At 49.1% G+C, this 19,789-nt stretch overlaps 1 protein-coding gene across 3 annotated transcripts; it reads right to left on the bottom strand.

The window, feature by feature from the left end:
- Positions 1-285: 285 nt before the first annotated feature.
- Positions 286-19,779, bottom strand: LOC116956613 (uncharacterized). Of its 3 annotated transcripts, none has more exons than XM_032978350.2 (7): positions 18,262-19,779; positions 15,383-15,488; positions 13,385-13,468; positions 11,347-11,487; positions 10,326-10,732; positions 8,582-8,771; positions 286-6,543 (listed from the first exon to the last, which is right to left on the bottom strand). In XM_032978350.2, exons 1-7 carry the CDS (start codon positions 19,225-19,227, stop codon positions 5,948-5,950), a joined length of 2,490 nt encoding a protein of 829 aa, XP_032834241.2. In that variant the 5' UTR covers positions 19,228-19,779; the 3' UTR covers positions 286-5,947. The 3 variants fall into 3 exon arrangements, with proteins under 3 accessions (XP_032834241.2, XP_032834243.2, XP_075910707.1); XM_032978352.2 differs by having other exon boundaries at positions 8,588-8,771; XM_076054592.1 differs by lacking the exon at positions 13,385-13,468.
- Between the last annotated feature and the right edge of the window lie 10 nt (positions 19,780-19,789).

Below are 19,789 nucleotides of genomic sequence, written 5' to 3'. Positions count from 1 at the left end.
AATTTACCTATTTTCAATGAGAAAACGTGGTGTGCATGTGTCATTCCTTCACAAAGTCCTGGTCACAAAAGCAAAGTTTGTGGGGAATAATAATATCACTTACCACCCAGGAACAAAAATCGTGTTACATCGTGTAAACATGTTAGAACCAGAGATACACAGAAACCCATAACAATCTAAACGCGTTATGTTGATCCTAAACGTGGAGAGAAATTAACCAAATGACCCGCAGGAAAAGCCTCGCAACCACCACCATGGGGAGAGAGAGACGCGGACTCCAAATAGTAAACTTACATTTATTTTATTATAGAGATATTTAAATATGCAACAGGCATCGTCGGGGTCGGGATCGAACCCACGACCTCCTGTATACCAGGCGAGGGAGGTAACGTTTCCTAGCCACCAGGGGCAGAGCCACAGGGGGGGCTGGGGGGGGGCTTAGCCCCCCCTGAAATTTTGGGAGTCAGTAATCGGGATAACCGGATATCCGGCTGCTGCAAAATGCTGCAGGCTGCCACCTTGTGCTGCCCTGCAGGCTGCCACCTCGTGCTGCCACCTTGTGTGCTGCCCTGCAGGCTGCCACCTTGTGTGCTGCCCTGCAGGCTGCCACCTTGTGTGCTGCCCTGCAGGCTGCCACCTTGTGTGCTGCCCTGCAGGCTGCCACCTCGTGCTGCCCTGCAGGCTGCCACCTCGTGTGCTGCCCTGCAGGCTGCCACCTTGTGCTGCCCTGCAGGCTGCCACCTCGTGTGCTGCCCTGCAGGCTGCCACCTTGTGCTGCCCTGCAGGCTGCTTGAGCGGCAGCCTTTCGAACTTATCGAACTTATTAGCCACATTAGCGGCTCCGACCCATTAATAAACTCCGCGTTCAAATTCAATAAAATTTGTTTTATACATTTATGGCGCCCTTTGGAAAACATTACACTGGATATCTCAGAATATTGAATTCAGCCTCCCCCAAAGTCAAAATCCTGGCTCCACCCCTGCAGTAGCCACCAACAGGTTATGGGGTTGCCAACTCTTGACTTTGAATCCATTCGGAGAAATGTTTGTGGGTGTTCCCTCTTCCAACATAACGTAACGCAATTATTTCTATTTATCCTAGTTCACAATGTCAAGCCGTCAGTGTTTTTTGTTAAGCGATTTCTTTACCTTTCCTATACTTTGTGCTCGTATTGCTTTTGTGTACTGTCCGTTGTTGTAACGTTCTTACCCCGTGTCCCAACTGGACATCTGTGAACAAAGAGCTTAACAGCTCATCGGATTTCTCCTGCAGTAGAAATATTCAGATTTTATTGTGGTGGTGGTGTAAGGAGCGTGTAAATGTGGGGAGCGGTGGTGTAGCGTTTAGCGCGCCCTGCGCTACGCACCCAGCTACCCGAGTTCGATTATCTGGAACCGGTGCTGGGCCCTCCCCTAGGTCGACTCGGCCTCAAATGAGTAACTGGTTGTGTGCAGCAGACATCGCCACTGGGGAGACAAAGGCGGCCGGGCGTGAGGCTGGCCACCCACCCCCTCCTTGTGTTGCCACAGCTGCCGGCCTTCATAGGTGCTGCTACTTGCTACTAACAGCCACTTGCCCCTACAGTCTAATCTCGATTTGAAGCTTTCGTGACTGCAGGAATCCATACTCTTTGGTTCTTTCGGTAAAGTCACGTAGTAGGTAGAAACTAAAATAAATCATGTTTCGGGCGCAACACAAGCATCCGTCATCAGGTGGGAAAGCGTGGCCTGCTGCTGATGCAGACCGTTCCAAAGGTCTGAAATGGGTGTAGCCCAAGGGTTATAAAGGAGTGGCTGGGTCTAGTGATGTTAATGTGAGAAATTAGCATGTAACTGGGTACGGAAGTAGCTATGATAATGAGAGATTAGCATGATGTTAAAGTGAGAAATTAGCATGTAACTAGGCACGGCAGTAGCTATAATGTGAGAGATTAGCATGAAATAACAGCTGGCATAGGCAGGTAGGATGGAAACATCACAGTCAGTTAAGACTTTACCTGGTTAATAACGTCCTTCCAATGATTGCTCAGTTTGTACCCATCCCCTCGGTTGAAGCTGTGTCTATGTTTATATATCTGGATGGCTTCATAAACAAATCTCTGAAGGTAGCCAGTAGGCTACACGGGGGGGAGCTTCGTTGACTCTTTTGAGTGTCATTGATTAAAACAAATGTGTACATTTGGAGCTATGCATTGTTAAGATATAACCGTTGTGAATGTCGGATAATAAATATTGCACAAAAATACGAATTGGCGTGTTCTGTTTACGTGACAAACCTTACTAATTGGCTGTCGGGTGGTGGCGGGTTTAACAACACGACATTATTATTTACGCGATCTAACTCAAAAAAGATATATGATGGAAAAACAATTACATTAGCTCAAGAATTAGCACTGATCTGCTCACTACCGTAATTCATGTTTAGGGTTCATCTTTTGAACTGTTAGCTAACAACAAAATACGTTTCAAATGTTTTAATGTATATCGCTCGACCGGGAATGCACTTGGGTGGAAACATCCAGGCAACGTTTGTAAGGGGACGTACAGACGACATTCGCGTCAGCTCCGACAGTACCTCCACTCCACATTATCCGCACTGCGTCGTTACGCCGTCAAAAGAAATCCACGGACGGTTACGTTTTTTTTGTAAATCTCTCTCGTAAACAATGAATGAACTCCCGTGTGAATTGTGCGTTCATTGTATATTGGTCATAACCTGTCAACCCACCCGCTCATCCACCACCTTATCAGTGGCTGATTCGGCAAACAAACCAAAAAAGTCAATATTTCAAGAGCTGCAATGCAGCGTGCCATACGAGACGTTGGTATGTCCTTAATAAATGCCTGTCATGAAGAAGCAGTCCTTGACGAGCCGCAGATTTGCCGACTCCTGGGATTTAGATTATTTAGCTGCTGCTGCTATAAATTTCCAGGCAACGATGACGACGATAGGCCACGCACGCAGACGCGTATGTGTGCGTGCATGTGTAGCGCCGTAGATGGGCTGCACTTGTCTGCAACGGTAGACAGCCCAGAAGCGGGTGGGGGGCTGTGGGGGGTTCTGGGATCCCTCGCAGCCCCCCCCCCTCCCCAACGGATGGAGGGCGCTGCGGGGTGTTCTACGATCCCACAGAGCCCCGCCCCTCGGCTGAGAAGGGTATAAAAGAGGGACCCCTCTGGAGGGGTTCGAGGCCAGTCCAAGACCTGCTAGAATAGGACCATGGACCCCTAGCTCCGCTGTCCTTGTAAGGGCCGGGGCTCTGTGAGGCCAGAGGTGGACCCTGGGACTCCCTTACCTGATGTCCTTGTAAGGGCCATGACTGAGGAGCCAGTGGTTAGACCTGTACCTTGGCTGGGTCAGGTCAGACAGCCTCCCGTAGGGTATCATAGCCGGAGGACCTGGGAGCGTAAACCTAGGCGGCGTATGATGGGCTGTGCGGAAGCCTATTTAGAGATAGACTGTACGAGTAGTTAGTGTACAGTAGTTAGTGGTGTGTGTGTAATAAATACGTGGCCTCTACAAGTGTCTCCGGAACCCATTATACATGCGTAAGCGAGAGAAAAGAGATACACTGTGTGTAATAAGTGCGACCTGGGACAAAGTAAAACATCTGCAGCCCTGAAACTATATTCTTTGGTTCTTTCGGTAAAGTCACGTAGGTATGAAATATGACTTTACCGAAAGTAACAAAGAGTATGGATTTCTGCAGTCACGAAAGCTTCAAATCAAGCCCTGAAATTCCTTGCTCACGCCACTGCGACTGGAAGGGCTTCACATGAGACGGAGTGCCAGAGAACGACCCCCGCTCCCAACCCCCCCCCCGAGAGGGAATTTTGGCCAACTTTTCCATGCCGGTGGTCAGATGTCTCGCGAGACGTGGGAATTGTCACACGTCTCCATCTTTTTGGTGTCTGGAAAAAGCTGCAGGTTGGTGGATGGCCAGAATCGCAAGTTCGTGAATAACGAGGGAATTCAGGTAGTCCTCTACTTACAATGGAGATGCATTACGAAGACCCCATCATAAGGCAAAAATATCGTAAGTCGAAGATTGCCTCGCCTACCCAGGAGTCTTAAAGAATGGTCATAATTCAGCAAAACAGAGCAATTACAGTACCGTACTGTATAAACTATATACTGTGTATTTATTAATTACAATACTGTATTGCACAGTAAAATGTAAAGTAAAAAAAACAAGGTAAATTCTTAGCCTACCTATATGAACTGGAATTTAATAGAAAGTTTTTGCAGGAAACAATCCTATCTGCATCACACAAGGCGGGAGGGTGCGTACATCCCGGCAGCGTCCCAACGTACAGCATCGTACCTCGTAGTACGCTGCTGCGTTTGCCTGACGCGCAAAATTTAAAATATTTAACAATTTCGTCGTATCGCTATCGCCATCGTAAGATCCAAATATCGTAACTCGGGGACCGTTGTAACTCGGGGACTACCTGTATACTGCTGTGTGCGTAGATGCTAATGCAATAGTGGCCAGTGTCGTTTTTGAAAAAGAGCCACGTGGTAGCTCAGTGGGCGGGGGGGTCCTGACATCTGGTAAAATAAAGGTTTAGTTTATCGTTTCAAGTGAAGATTCTGATTCAACTGGGGTGTCATTGTTAGTCAAACAAGCATTGTATACCTCGGTATACGACCACTTTGGAATACGTCGAATTTGGTACACGTTGTGTTTTCACGAGAAGAAAAATGTCTTGGGATACGACGTCTTGCTTGGGATACGAGGCGCTTGTTAGAACTTGTACGGGCAGGGATGAGTCACCGCGTCCCCGCGTAGACCCCGTTCACGACTGAGACAAAGCGCCGCTCCTCAGTCTGCCTGTAGATCTCGTTCAGTGCACAACCCTTGCTATATTTTAATTTATTTATGCATTTATTTTAATGTATGCATTTTAGTAATAAGTAGTGTCTAAATTAGTTTACACAACCCCATTAATGTATAATATGCCATATAAAATATAATTTCATATACTCTGGAATGGATTATTTCCTTCCCCTTTATTTCTTATTGGAAAAATTCGGTTTGGTATTCGTCATTTTTGGTATAAGTCCTACCCCTTCTAGAACGAATTAACGATGTATACCGAGGTACCACTGTATATGGGTCTAAGGTTCTATGTGCATACTTGTCAATCCCTTATCAGTGCTGTACCTTAGTACAGACCAATTCAGACCTTATTGGTCACCCCGTGCCCTTATAAATATCAATGTTCATCCTGCAGTCCCATCGCAAGAGAGAAACACAGACCAAAAAAATAGCCCATATTGAAACGGCTGTACACTGTATGGAACTGAAAACTAAATTTTCCTGTACAAGAATACGGGCAAACCATATGGGTTGACGGATGTGATTAGTTAACATTTTAGTTAACTATAACCCGTTACAAAAAAAATCTCCAGGATCGCTTCCTTAAAATACCCGCCGCGGAAGAGATGGAACGGCAATTCCGGTAGGAATTCTCCCGGCCAACCCGTTACGGTTGTGCAACTGGAGATGAATCTCGCGTGAGGTAGCGAGGTAAAGAGGTCCTTTTTTTAAAATCTAACAGTGGAGTGATCAAGGCTGCCGCCACCTTTGTCTACCTCGTGGCAATGTTTACACGGCAAAAGGGGGGGTGGTGGTTACTCATTTTGAGTCTGGTAGTTGGAACCTCGTGGAGGGCCCAAGGGCTGGTGGTTCAGATAATCGTCACGAGCATTTGAATTTGTGAGATTTCGGTGTTTTGATAATCGCGAGGTCGACTTTGACGACCTTTTTTTTTTAAATCTTCCTCCTTCCGACAAAGAACACTCCGTGCAATTTTCGCTAGTTTTTTTTTTTTAAACCGCGTCCTTGTCCGCACGCACAGAACTCACAACCGACGTCAAACGCGACAGCAATCGCCGACGAACGAGTTCGCCCGTGCGGGCGCGCACGAGACTTGCTCAGCGTCACGGTCGACCGCTCTGCCCCACCTCCAGCCAGTTCTTCCACAGGGCTGCCTGAGACTCGGCCAAGCTCCTCAACCCCTTGAGGTCTTCCTCGATGGTCCTCAGCCCCCTGCTCAGCTTGTCCGCGGCGGCTCGCAGCAGCGCCGTCTGCTCTTCCATCAGCCGGACGAGGCGCGCGTTTCCGCCGCCGTCGTTGGGGTCCCAACGTTCGCCGCCACCCACGCCGCGCCCGCCACGTCCGCCCCTGAGTGGACGACCCCGGCAGGCCCGCTTCGACGGAGCCGCGAGGCCTTTGGAGAGCGGGGCACCGTGACGCTCCGGGGAGCTCGGTGGGACATCGGCGACGCCGTCGGGGCCGCCGGGAGGGGGCCGTCCGGGGCAGGCCGTCCACGCGGGAGGCCCGTCGTCGTTGGCGGGAACGTGATCTTCGTCGGGGCCCAGAGGATCGAGCAAGGTGGTGCTCGACGGACGCAGAGGCTGGGCGGATGTCAACGGCGCGGCGGCCAAGCGGCTGTCCTGGTCACTGGCGGCGGTGGAGGTTGCGTGGCTTGGGGGAGCCACTTTGGTGGTGACTGCCTTGGTAAGACGGGGATGCTCTGCCGGGTAAAACACGCACGCACACACACGCGTGTGTATGCATGCATGAGTATGCGAGAGAAAGAGATACACTTTGTCTAATGAGTGCGACCTGGTAAAAAAGCTGCAGCCCTGAAATTCCTTGCTCACGCCACTGCTACTGGAAGGGCTTCACGCGAGACAGAGTGCCAGAGAACGACCCCCTCCCACCCCCTCACTGAGAGGGAATGTTGGCCAACTCTTCCATGCTGGTCAGATGTCTCGTGAGACGTGGGAATTTTTACACACCTCTATCCTCCGTCTTTTGGGCGTCTGGAAAAAGTTGCAGGGTGGTGGATAGCCAGAATTGCAAGTTCGTGAATAACGAGAGAATAAACTGCTGTGTGTGCGTGCGGATATGCTAATTCAATAGGGTGTCTAGATCTCCATTTTAGTTTTCTCTCAGATGGAGTCAAGCTTCGAGTTGCCGTTCATCAAACAAGAAAATGAAGAAAGTCCAATCGCTGGCGGGGATGTGTTCTGACTTTGACGGTGAAACGTGAACATTCAGATGCCGGTGAGACACTTTATTAACCCTTCTCCCGTTCAACAATGACGTCTGGTAGGTCGCAGGGTGGTGTGCGGGTGGGGTGCCCCGTTCACCGCCGAATCTCGGAACGCGCGCGGAACAGCTCAGCGTTAATTTTATTCAGAGAGAGGCGTAGAAGCAGCAGTAGCTCCGTTGTTTTTATAAAGACGCCGTTTGCTCACCGCAGAGAACCGTAGCGACACGACCGCCGCCACTCTACGATAGTCGGCGGCAAAACCATGCGACACGCCCCTCACCGCGTGGGCTTTGTGGTGGAAGCCTCGGTGTTCCGACAAAGTTATTTGAATTTTGATTTAAAGCTTTCGTGACTGCAGTAATTCATATTCTTAGTTTTTTCGGTAAAGTCACGTTGAAGAGAAACAACAAAATAATAAAATATATATATATAAAACAATAAAAAAATTCTCACGACGTTTCGACCATAACTCAAACGGTCATCTTCAGATGACCGTTTTTGTTGTTTCTCTTCAACGTGACTTTACCGAAAAAACTAGGAATAAAAAGTTATTTGATTTTAGTTTTTCTTCCCGTGTCATTCATCAGAACAAAATCGTCCGAAAAACTCATGACGGACGCATTAGCGGCTGGTCCTGGTCGGTATGCGTATGGAAATGGCAAAGGGTTCAAGTGTACACGATAACGCTGGTCAAATAAAGTTATTGTTTCAAGAGCCGCAATGCAGCGCGCATACGAGACGGTGGTGGATCCTTAATAAATAAATAAATAAACCTCCACGAAGAAGCAGTCCTCGAAGAGCCGCGTGGGGCTCAGAAGCCGCAGGTTTGCCGACCCCTCGTCTACATTATTTAACTGCTGCTAAAAATTTCCACGCGATGATGAGGACGACGACAAGACGAGACACTTTGTCGAGCTATCATTTGTGATGGCCAGTGTCACTTTTGAAAAAGAGCTACGTTGTAGCTCAGTGGGGGTTTTACATCTGGTAAAATGAAGAAAAATTGTTGAGTTTATAGTTTTAAGTGAAGATTTTGATTCAACTGGGATATGATTGTTTGTAAAACAAGAAAGAATTGCATTACGATGCCCTATGGTCCTATCAGTCTCTGGATCTCTGTAGGTCTCTATGGCTCTCCCTAAATATGGGTCTCTAAGATTCTATACAAGTATGGGTCACTGTGGGTCTCTTAAGGTTCTACGAGTCTCTGGTAATCTATGGGTCTCTATGGCTCTCTGAATATGGCCCTGTGACTCGACACGAGTCTCTGGATCTCTGGGTTTCTACGGGTATATGCGAGTCCATCTCTATGCTTTTAGAGTATTTGGCCGCTGCTATAAATGTCCACATTAAGTACGATAAGCCGCTTCGTCGAGCTATCATTTGTGATGGCCAGGTGTCGCTTCTGAAAAAGAACTACGTAGTACCTCGGGTGGGGGGGGCCTTGCACCTGGTAACAATAAATACATAAAAAGTTAATAGTCGTTTAAGTTTAAAATAAAACCAAACCTACCTTTACCAAGCATGCGAGGAGCAAGGCACCGGATGGCCTCGGTCGTCTCCAACATGGCGGCCACCTTCTCCTCGATGGGGCTGAGTTGGAGGGCGGCGAGCAGAAGGCCGCCCGCGCCCGCGGCCTCCCGTCTCAGAGCTGCCGCCTTCCTCTTCGTTTGACTCCTAAGGTCGAACCACTTCTTCTTGACCTGGAACGAACGAACGAACGAACGACGGGGACGTGCACCGAGTTAACGTTCAGAAATCGGGACGTTGGATTTATTTTGGGGCGCGGAGGAATCCTACGGGACGTGAAGCCCTCGTTTATTTTTCACTCGCGGATGTCCGGCAACGCCAAGTGTCCTCTGCCTACCCACGCCTTCGTGAATTAATTCGAAAGGGGTCGTCAGCTACCGCATCACCACCGCAGATCTTCTGCAGCGGCGCAAAGCGGTTTAAGGGGGGGTTCCGGAGCGTACGAAAGCAATCACACGAGATGTTTTTGTTGGGTTAGATTGCGTAAATATAAATGCGTAATTAAAACCGCGTCACCACCTGACACGGCCAATTAGGAAAGGGTTTGTCACGTAAACAAAATGTGGCCAATTCGTTACTAGTACAGCACTAACCAGTTGTGTGTTGGAGAGTAAAACCCACTGCGACATTTACAATTCGAGTAGCTGTGACATTTTGCCAGTAATTACCCCAACAGCATCATCAGGCGACGGACAGATTTGTGGAGAAATCCTCCTGCTTCGGTCTTTAAAAAAAATATAGATACATAAAAAACTATTTTTTTAACTCTATTATGGATAATATTGGTCGCGAAAGCTTTCACATTTCTAACATACTGCACATTTTTATTTAAAGCTTTCATGGCTGCAGGGATTCATATTCTTGGTTCTTTTGGTAAAGTCACGTAGAAGGGAAATAAAAATAAAACAATACAATTCTCAAGAGGTTTCGATTACAACACAAGCAATCATCATCAGGTGTGAAAACCACAGCAAGAAAATGTTTTATTTGTATTATTTTATTATTTCCCTTCTACGTGACTTTACCGAAAGAACCAAGAATATCAACAACTTTCTTACGTTTTTAAAATATCTTTAGAAAGCGCTCGACAGTTTAAAAGTGGTAACAAATACCGAGCGGTTCAGTTGGCAGGGGTAACAGAGGGCACGTGAGGGTGACGAAAGGGGCTACAGGGGAGGGACAGGAAGGAGTGGAGGGGAAAGGGAAGGGAAGAGGAAGGCGATGGGCGATGATGGAGAAGAGGTGAGGCTTTGAGAGAAGAATGGAAGGAGCTTAATGAGGGGGGACTGCTTCATGTACAGGGGCAGTGTTGAGTCACTTCTGAGTCTGTGGGCAGTGCTGAGTCTATGGGCAGTGCTGAGTCTGTGGGCAGTGCTGAGTCTATAGGCACTGCTGAGTTTATGGGAAGTGCTGAGTTTATGGGCAGTGTTGAGTCTCTGGGCAGTGTCCAGTCTACGGGCAGTGTCGAATCTATAGACAGTGTTGAGTCTATGGGCAGTGCTGAGTCTGTGGGCAGTGTTGAGTCTATGGTGCAGTGCTGCTCATAATATATGGGGGAAGTTGATTCCAGTGGAGGGGTGCAAGGAGGGAGAAGGACCCAACACAGCACTGGGCACTGGGAGAAGGGGGGGGGGGGGCAGACAGAGACTGGGAACGAAGAGGATGAGAGGAGCGGGGGGCACGAGGCCACAGAGATTTAAAGACTCGCGTCACCGGTCGGTGCTCACCTCCGCCACGGATCGACAGAGACCCACGGCGCTCACGCCGGAGGCCACGTCCAGCCACGCGCGCTCCTTCCTCGCGTGGCGCGTGCTCTGGCCGTTGGGCACAAGGTCGATGTCGCTGAGGTGGGCCCCGACGCAGCGCACGAGGGCCTCCAACTCGTCCGACGTGAAGTTCGCCCTTCTCCTCGACGAGCGAGGGGGGGCGGCCGCCGCCGCCGGTGCCGCAGCGGTCGCCGTCGTAGTGTCCGTGTAAGTTGGCGCCAAGCGGCCCGTCGCTGCGGCCGAACGGCCCGTGGCGGAGTGCGAGCAACGGCGTGGCCCCTTGGGGTCTCCGACGCGACGGCGCCCCCGTTTGGCGAGCGGCCGCGACGCCACCCCCCGGAACTTTGCCGAATTCTTCTGCACTGCGCCTGGTTTTTAACGGAGCGAGCGGGGAAAAAAAATTATAACTTGCTTCCTGGTCCGAGTTACGTTAGAAAACGTAGCTCGGAATCCCCACGGGCCCACACCTCCCCCCCACCCCCCGCGTCTCCCTCCTTCAGCGAAATTACAAACAAACAAAAAACCCCGCAACCTCCTGCATACCAGGCGAGAGAGTAGTTAACATCTCCTCGTGGCTTCTCGCTATAAATTTCCACGTGATGACGGTGAGCCGCTTACTTCGTTGAGCTGTCATTTGTGATGAGCTACGAGCTACGTAGGGTGGCTCAGTGGGGCCTTACCTGGTAAAATAAAAAAAATGTTTAGTTTATAGTTTTACGTGAAGATTCTTATTCAACTGGGATAAGATTGTTAGTAAAAAAACTAAAAAAGCATTGCACTTCATCTGCGATTGTGATCACGGGGAGGACATGCAAACTCCAAATATACAGCAGGCGTCAGGGTCAGTGAACGAACCCACGACCTCCTGCATATCAGGCGAGAGAATTAACATCCCGCTACAGCGGCGCCCCAATACGCAAGAGAGGCATTCCATGACCTACGAACTCAAGATTTAAAGTGGGCCCTCCAGAGGAGAACTCACCTTCTTCACCAACGTCCTCATTCGGCAACTCCACCTTGATGAAGTTCTCGTGTGAAGTGTCCGGACGTCCTTCGAGGGAATCCCCCTTCTCCCATGCGCTCGCACTGCATCCTTCGACTTTCAAAATTTGCAGATCTGCAGCTGTAATTTATAAAACGCACCGTGGCCTTTGGATGCATTCAGGGGTGTCGAAAGGCAAAAACAAAACGAACTAAAAAAAAAATCAACGCATCTGTCAGCAACACTGACCCAGTGTGCTCTGGAGAAGGGAGCCCTTACACCAGATGCTGCCTCTCACAATAACGCCCCGATTCACGCCCCTCCCGTTGTTACGTACTTTCGCGACAACGTACTCGACTAATCGAAAAATAATCATTCAAATTTATACTGTGCGTTCCATCCTAGGATCCCAATGCGCAATGCGTGGAATGCAGGAAACAAAAAAACGGAACCAGGGGGCAACCGACCAAACTAAAGAGGGAAGGCCACTTTAAAGAGATGGATTTTCAAAGCAGACTCAAATATATTTACCGAACTCAACTAAATCTACCATTGAGACCCAGTCCTGATTTATGTACCGTGGGTACCGCGCCATAACGTACTCGACATTTACCAACTTTATCACCAAGACCCCAACGGTTTTTAACGCACCTGTCTTATTACCAGAACGGGTATAAAACTTATTCTTATTTTTTATATCGTTTCGATATAACTGCTCAACCCGAGCCACTAATTCTTTATTTACGCCGTTTAACTTTTGGCATTCTCTGGTCTCACACAGGTGGTGAGACAAGGTTTAGACCAATCAATTTCAAAGACAATCCGTGTATAGTATTATTATCGGAGCATGTTTGTTTGCATGTGCTGCCACAAGTATTGTGGTTCATGCGGACTTGATGATGCCTTGCTATAAGTGTGTGTCCATTTGAACATCATAACACAACTCCTGTGTTATTTCCAGAACGGGTAAAAAGATTACAGGGACTCCTCTATTTACAAATGGGTTAGGTTCCAGAGGTATGTCCGCAATTTGGTTTATTCGGAAGGCCAACTTTACTCCCGTCGATTCCAAACATGTTGTACGGCACGTACATTAAACACGGGGGATGGCTTTAAACGTATAATCTCCTGTAGATGCAAATGCCACTGGTTATTAACGTTCTGCAGATGGAAGATGCCATCACCGCCATCTATATTGCACTTACGACTCTCAGTCAAAACAGGCAACTGGACGTACAAACAGGGTTTGTTCATAATTTTCGTCAGTAGAGGAGTCCCTGTATTATTTTTTTTGTTTACCACCCTCTAGACCCAAATATTTTGACGTTGCAATGCGATATTCGTGCGCCAGATGGCGCGCAAGCGTTGGTGTCCCTGACTGGATAGTCTCGTGTGTACACTGTACCATATTTTTTTCTATTTTTTCCCACACCGAAATTTTTTTTCAACGATAAAAACCCAACAGTAATACATTTAATATAATAGATAGTAATATAAATGAATATATAAATAATATACACTTTTCACACCGACGGTGCTGTGGTATATATGCGCAATGGGTTACTGGAGCATCCTCTGTTTAGGTACTGTACCACGTAACAATCCACTGTCCCATCTCTAATAGTACCTACTACATAGCCGTAGTAGGTACTACTAAGTAGGAGTAGCTACTGTACCACGCTACAATCCACAATCCCACTACCCCATCCCATCTCCTTTCTTCGATTCAAGTTCTTTCCATTTACGTTCTGCTCTTCAGGAACACATCCTGGGCGCAAACAGGGGGTATATGCCTGTGCATATGTATAGTTACGTTCTACGGGGCAGTGTTGTTGACAAATGATTGCTGTTGGTTGTGCTTGTGCACCACTGCCAAAGGAACACCACCAAACATAGCATACAAATAATAAAGACTGGGCGAGGGGTGTTTCTACAGAAGGATCGTATAATTCTTGACGTCTTGTTGTCGACGGTGTTTTTTTGGCCATTTTGTTTATTGCTTTCCGCTCTGCCTGCCTGTAGGAAGGGGGGGTCTTACCATCTTCCTCCACTTCGGTTTTCACCACAATCCTCAAAATCCCAGTGCCCAGACTCCCCTCATCTTCTTGCGTCGCCACTGCTCCTGCACACGCCGTGCGTTCAATCGACCATTACGGACAAATCGTTGGCGCGGGGTGGCGGAGCCAGGGGTGTCTGAAGGGCTAGAGAGAGACGATGATTGTCAGATACTCCTGAGCCAGCACCGTCGACATCCTGCAGTTTGTATCTGGGGTTTCGGAAGCCTGCGATTAAAACTGCGCCTCCCAAATGTAGCGAGTCGATGGGTACAGCCCAATCGCCAATGAACAGACCGTGTAATGTATAACGCAATTCCCCGATCTACCAACTAGTAAGGTGACATCACAGAGTTGATGATAGACTACTCCGCTGCTCCTGACGTGGTTATCTGGGCATGACCAAACTGAATGTGAAATTCATAATAAAGGTTTTTGGGTTTCATCGCGTTATTTATAAATGTACCGTAACCCTCCACCACCCGACACGGTCAATCAGCAAAAAAGTGTCACGTTGACAAAATGCAAATAGTTCACTACTTTAGCCCACCGGTGTGTTGAAGAGTGAATCCACAACATTTACAGTTTGAGTATGACGTTTCGCTGGTAATTACATCCAGCATCATCGGGCAATTCGCCAGAATGGAGCATTCTGGCATCATCAGGGAATTCTGGCATTCAGCATCATCGGGCAATTCGCCAGAATTGTCCGATGATGCTGGATGTAATTACCAGTGAAATGTCGTACTCAAACTGTAAATGTTGTGGATTCACTCTTCAACACAGCGGTGGGCTAAAGTAGTGAACTATTTGTCTTTTGTCAGCGTGACACTTTTTTGCTGATTGGCCGTGTCGGGTGGTGGAGGGTTACGACACATTTATAAATAACGCGATCTAACCCAAAAACCTTTATTGTGAATAATATTGGTCGCGAAAGCCTACGTGTTAAACTGAATGTGAAATTGTAATTGTTTTCCCTGCCATCTACATCAGCAGCTGTACGAAAGTAGAAGACCAATTAACACACGAAATTCTCACATTAGATTTGTCTGACTCTACGCAGCTTAACCCATCAGTGAGCGATAAAAGTTTTATTTCACTGACACGAGAAGTACAGGTATTATAGTCACGTAACACGCTTGCTCCGGAGATGAAAGGGAAGATTTTAAGTGACTACAGTCATCTTGTGAAGTAATTTCTGTCGGCATTCTACCGACATCGTGCGTTGTCTCAATCGCCAAGAGATCGGGTAATGTGAATGGAAATATATTTAGAAACATGCGAGTATGGGTCTATGTGGGTCTCTGGTTCTATAGGAGTCTTGGATCTCTGTGGGTCTCTATGGCTCTCTCTGAAAATGGGTCTCGGTGGGTCTCTACGTATATCTATGGGTCTGTAGCGCTATGGGTTTAGAATATTTGGCTGCTGGTATAAATTTCACACGTGAAAAGCCACTTTGTTGAGCTATTATTTGTGTTAGCCACGTCAGCTTCTTAAAAAGAGCTACATATAGCAGCCCACTGGGGCTTTAACTGGTAAAATAACATTTTTTTAAATGCCTTTGACATTGACGGAACTTGAACAAATGTGAGGGAAAACAAAATTCATAGCGGAGTTGTGTTTATATCACGAAATGCAGCAACGTGCTTAATCGAGTTATTCCCACAGCCGGCAGAACCTCACGTTGTCGGGGAAGGGCCCCAAGGTTAAAACACCACGGAGCAATTTCAACAGCAGTCTCCTAAACTAAACTTGTTTTTTATTTGACCTGGTGAAAGGCCCCCAAATTGAGCGATGTCGCATTTTTTTCTGCAGGAGCGACGAGGCCATCACGAACGATGGCCTCGATCTCTTCTTAACCCAATGAAGGCCACTGCTTTCTCCGCGCTTTTGTTGTTCACTGTGTGCCAATGGAGGACATGCTGTTAACAACGATTGAAATGTGACCACGCGGGAGACGTGCATTTTTTTAAGTGTCTCACCAACATCTGAATGTTCACGTTTCACCGTCAAGTCAGAAGACATCACGGCGAATGGATTTCCATCGTATTCTTGTTTGATGAAGGGCAACCCAATGCCCGAATCCATCTGAGAAGGAACAGAAATAGAGACTTTTGCATGCACGTACAGCGTGTTCTCCTACAACACGGCGGTGGTAGTAGTTGCGTTCCTGAATAACTCAATAAATGATATATCATGTAAGGGGTAAAGCACAGGTCGCAATAGCGTGTGAGATGATGCGTACACAGGCTGAACAAAGACTGAGGCGCGTGCGTAGCGTCTAGAATCATCCAGCAGCATCCCAATGCCTCGTGCGACGATGATGCTTCGCAGAGGCAGCCGTTACGGCCGCTTGTTCCTACTCGCGCGACGCAGTTCCGTTCGCTCGATCGCGTTAGTACATCCAATTCGCATCCGCGGCCATGAAAAAAATGCGTTCCCTTAATACGTTCGTCATCGCGTCATTTCATCATCAAATTCGCGTTTTGAAAACTCCACGCACTGTTAGACCGTACGTGGAACCTTTATTTCGCACCATACTTAGCCAAGCGTGCTATACACGCACAAGGACAATACACAACACAGCCGTGAAATCTTCAAAGAGGCAAGAGATGCTCAGCACTTCCGCAAAGCGAAGACTCATGTCTTGCATTAACCACACACGGGTACCTCGTGAAAATGCAAACTAAACACGCTCTCATAATATATTTGGGTATTGTCTTTGCAACTCGATTGGCCTACACCAGAGACGGCAGCAGCCTTCTTTAGGGACTAGTCTCACTACCAGTGTCAGACCGGAGAACAACGCCCTAAGGCGAACAGTACAAAGACAATTCACGTATCAGAGCATTCATTGCTAGGGGTGAGCAGCTACAAAAATGGGACATTTTGTTAACAGTATCAAAGGATGAAAAAAAACATTACCAGTTTTGTACCCTTTCTGGCAATACAACAGGAGTCGTGTTATGATGTTCAAACGCCAAATGGAAACCTTTTGCAAGGAATAATGTCGTGCATTCACCACACGCACGGTACTTTGCGGTGAACATGCAAACAAAACACGCTCTTGATATTAATGGGCATTGTTTTTGAAACTTGATTGGCCTACACCAGTGACTGCAGCAGCCTTCTTTAAGTGCCTAGTCTCACTACCAGTGTCAGACCCGGAGAACAACGCCCTAAGGTGAACACAGTACAAGGGCAATGCACGTATCAGGGTATTCACATAGCTCGGGGTGAGCAGATTCCTGGAAAAAGGTGCCTATTTGGTGGTGCGTCTGTTCCAGGCTACACTGTGGGGGTTAGTCCAGAATCTTTGTCTTCATTGTACGCCCCACAATACAAACAGCACCATCATTGGAAAGATTTGATAAACCATTTCAGGTCTTAATTGATTGTTCACGCTTACAGTGGCTTTCAGACAGCATACATTATAAAAAATTTCGTCTCCCCCCTCCTCTTTTCAGAATATAGATGGACTAGTCCTGGGTAAACTGCCAAATCGTTGCGCGTGGCGCTAACGTTTTTTTATAAATAAATAAATGCGCCGTTTAAAAATAAATTTATGCGAACCAACACACCTGAAGACGACCGTTTGAGTTATGGTCGAAACGTCGTGAGAATTTTTATTGTTTTATATATATTTTATTATTTTGTTGTTTCTCTTCAACGTGACTTTACCGAAAAAACTAAGAATATGAATTACTGCAGTCACGAAAGCTTTAAATCAAAATATATAAATGTTGTGTCGTTAAACCCGCCACCACCCGACACAGCCAACTAGTAAGGGTTGCCACGTAAACAGAACGTGCCAATTCGTCACTAGTACAGCACTAGTGTAGTGTATGGTGTAGTGTATAGTGTAGTAAACTAATACAGCACTAGTGTATAGTGTAGTGTATGGTGTAGTGTATAGTAGTGTTGTGTATAGTGTAGTATAGTACAGCACCAGTGTATAGTGTAGTGTATAGTGTAGTGTATAGTGGAGTGTACTAGTACAGCACGGTGTGTTGGCGAGCCAAGCCACGACATTTACAATCCGAGTACGACGTTTCGCCAGTAACCACAACCGGCTTCATCAGGCGACAGACAGCCTGTGCTGTACTAGTGACGAACTGGCCACGTTCTGTTCACGTGACAACCCTCACTTAGTCGGCCGCGTCGTGTGGTGGCGGCCTTTGACGACACATTTATATAAATACTAGCTTTACTACCCGGCTTCGCCCGGGACTTGGATTCACCACGCCCGGCCTCCTTTGTCTCCCCAATGGCGATGTTCACACACACCGCACCAGTTACTCGTTTGAGGCTGAGCCGACCTAGTGGAGGGCCCAGGAGCGGTTAAAAAATAATCGTCACCGGTTGGTGGCCGTGAGCGGGAATCGAACTCGGGTCGCCGGGTTCGTAGCGCGGCGCGCTAACCACTACACTACAATGCGTTACGCTTCCACACAGATACACACACACAGCGCGCTAACCACTACACTACAATGCGTTACGCTTCCACGTGCGCGGGTCACGTGACAGATGTGACGTCACAGCTCACGTGCCGTGCAACAAAAATAAATGCATTATTGAGCTCCCCCCCTAAAAAACCACAAAGTGTATTTTTTTTTATAATTCTTGCATGGTGTACAGTCTGGAAAGTACCCACATGGCAAATTTCAAGCTTGTTGCATGTCGGGAAGTACGCTAAACATCTTGAACAGACACACACAATCACAACTTTTATATATATAGAGATGACGCGCGACCTAACCCTCCAAAACCCATGGATGATGACATTGGTGGCGAAAGCGCTGCTTTACACGTCGGTGTCAAAACGGCGCCAAGAGTTGCCTTCATCTCTCCGTCGTCTTACCTCCAGCCTCGCCGTCGCCGGCGGCTTGCCGATCGCGTAGAGAGTGAGGCGCTGAGAACAACAGCGACCTCCACCACGACCACCTCCACCACCACCACGACCTCCACCACCACGACCACCAACACCACCGCCGCCTCGCATGCTACCAACGTGCGCCAACAGATCGGGGAATTCACCCGAGCCGCCTTCAACACCAACAACAACACCACCACCATCATCACCACCACCATCATCACCGCAGCATCGACCATCGCAGGAGAGCCTCACGCTCTGCAGATTCGCCCGCGCCTTGAAGCGATCGAACCAGCCGCGGCTCGCCACGAACGGCGGGGGCACTCTGCCGTCTCGGCCTCCTCCGTCTCGGTCCACGACGTCGTGGACGTCCATGTCGTCGTGGACGAGGCGAGCAGCGGTCAACTCCTCGAAGAGGCTTCTCGCCTTCCTCTGGATCGCCCTGAAGCTCAGTGGCACCACGACAGCTCCACCATCACCACCACCATCACCTCCGCCATCAACGCCACCACCACCGAATCTCTGCTCCTCCAGCCACGCCACGAGTCGCTTCTCCATCTCCTCGACGCCGCCAGCGCCGCTACGCCTCTTGGTGATGATCGTCGACTCGACGGGCGCCGAGGCCCTCACGTGCTCGACGATCCGCGCCCGGTCCCTCATGATGGTGTAGATCGTGGAGCGGTTGAGGCCCAGCGCTCGGCCGATGCCCGCGGCCGTGCCACCGCCCTCCCACCAGCGGATGATGGCGACCTTCGTCCTCATGCTGATGGTGTGGCGGGGTCGCCGGCGGCGGCGCTTCGATGGAGGCGGCGGCGGCGGTGGCGGCGCCGCGGGGTCATCGTCGATGTCGTTGTCGTCGTCTAATGCTGGGATGATGTCGTTGTGGTCGTTGTTGTTGTGGTCGTTGTTGTGGTCGTCGTTTGCCGGGTTGTCGAGCTTCCGTTTGGCCGACATGGCGAGAGGGTTGTGGGGGTGAGGGGGGTTGTGGTGAGGGTTGTGGTGAGGTGAGGGGGTGGTGAGGGTGAGGTGAGGGGGTGGTGAGGTGAGGGGGGTGGTGAGAGGGTGGTGAGGGGGTGGTGAGGGGGGTGGTGGTGAGGGTATGGTGAGGGTGGTGGTGGTGAGGGGGTGGTGATGAGGGTGGTAAGGGTGAGGAGGTGGTGAGGTGGTGGTGAGGGGGTGGTGAGGGTGGTGGTGAGGATGACGTTCAAACCTCCCCCCCTCTCCTCCTCCCCTCTCCTCCTCCCCTAAAACAAACCAAGTTACGAACAGCGGCGGCGGCGTGAGAGGCGACTTGTGTTTGTTGTTGTTGTGGAGCCGAGCGGTGATGGCGAGCGGTGAACGTCGCCTCCACCGCCACCACCGCCGCCGCCTCGGCCGCCTCGGCTCTTCACTCTGCGCGGCAGAAGTCGTGGGGTTGGCGGCGGCGGTGGCGGTGATGGGGCTCGGGAGGGTGGAGAGAGAGAGGGAGAAGCGGCCCACGCGCGTTCTCGGTGGGAGGAAGAGTGGAGCGGGAGGA

Source organism: Petromyzon marinus, chromosome 66, assembly GCF_048934315.1.
Source record: "Petromyzon marinus isolate PM22_M1 ecotype Great Lakes invasive population chromosome 66, UKy_Petmar_22M1.pri1.0, whole genome shotgun sequence".
NCBI classification, from domain to species: domain Eukaryota; kingdom Metazoa; phylum Chordata; class Hyperoartia; order Petromyzontiformes; family Petromyzontidae; genus Petromyzon; species Petromyzon marinus.
This window is presented reverse-complemented; position numbering and strand designations above follow the sequence as displayed.

Excerpts from the sequence above, each read along its gene's own strand:
- LOC116956613 (XM_032978350.2), bottom strand. The coding sequence starts at position 19,227 with ATGTCGGCCAAACGGAAGCTCGACAACCCGGCAAACGACGACCACAAC. Across the intron at positions 13,469-15,382 it reads ACGTGAACATTCAGATGTTG|GAGCAGTGGCGACGCAAGAA; the intron begins GTGAGACACTTA and ends CGGCGTGTGCAG. Across the intron at positions 8,772-10,325 it reads TCTGTCGATCCGTGGCGGAG|GTCAAGAAGAAGTGGTTCGA; the intron begins GTGAGCACCGAC and ends CGTTCGTTCCAG.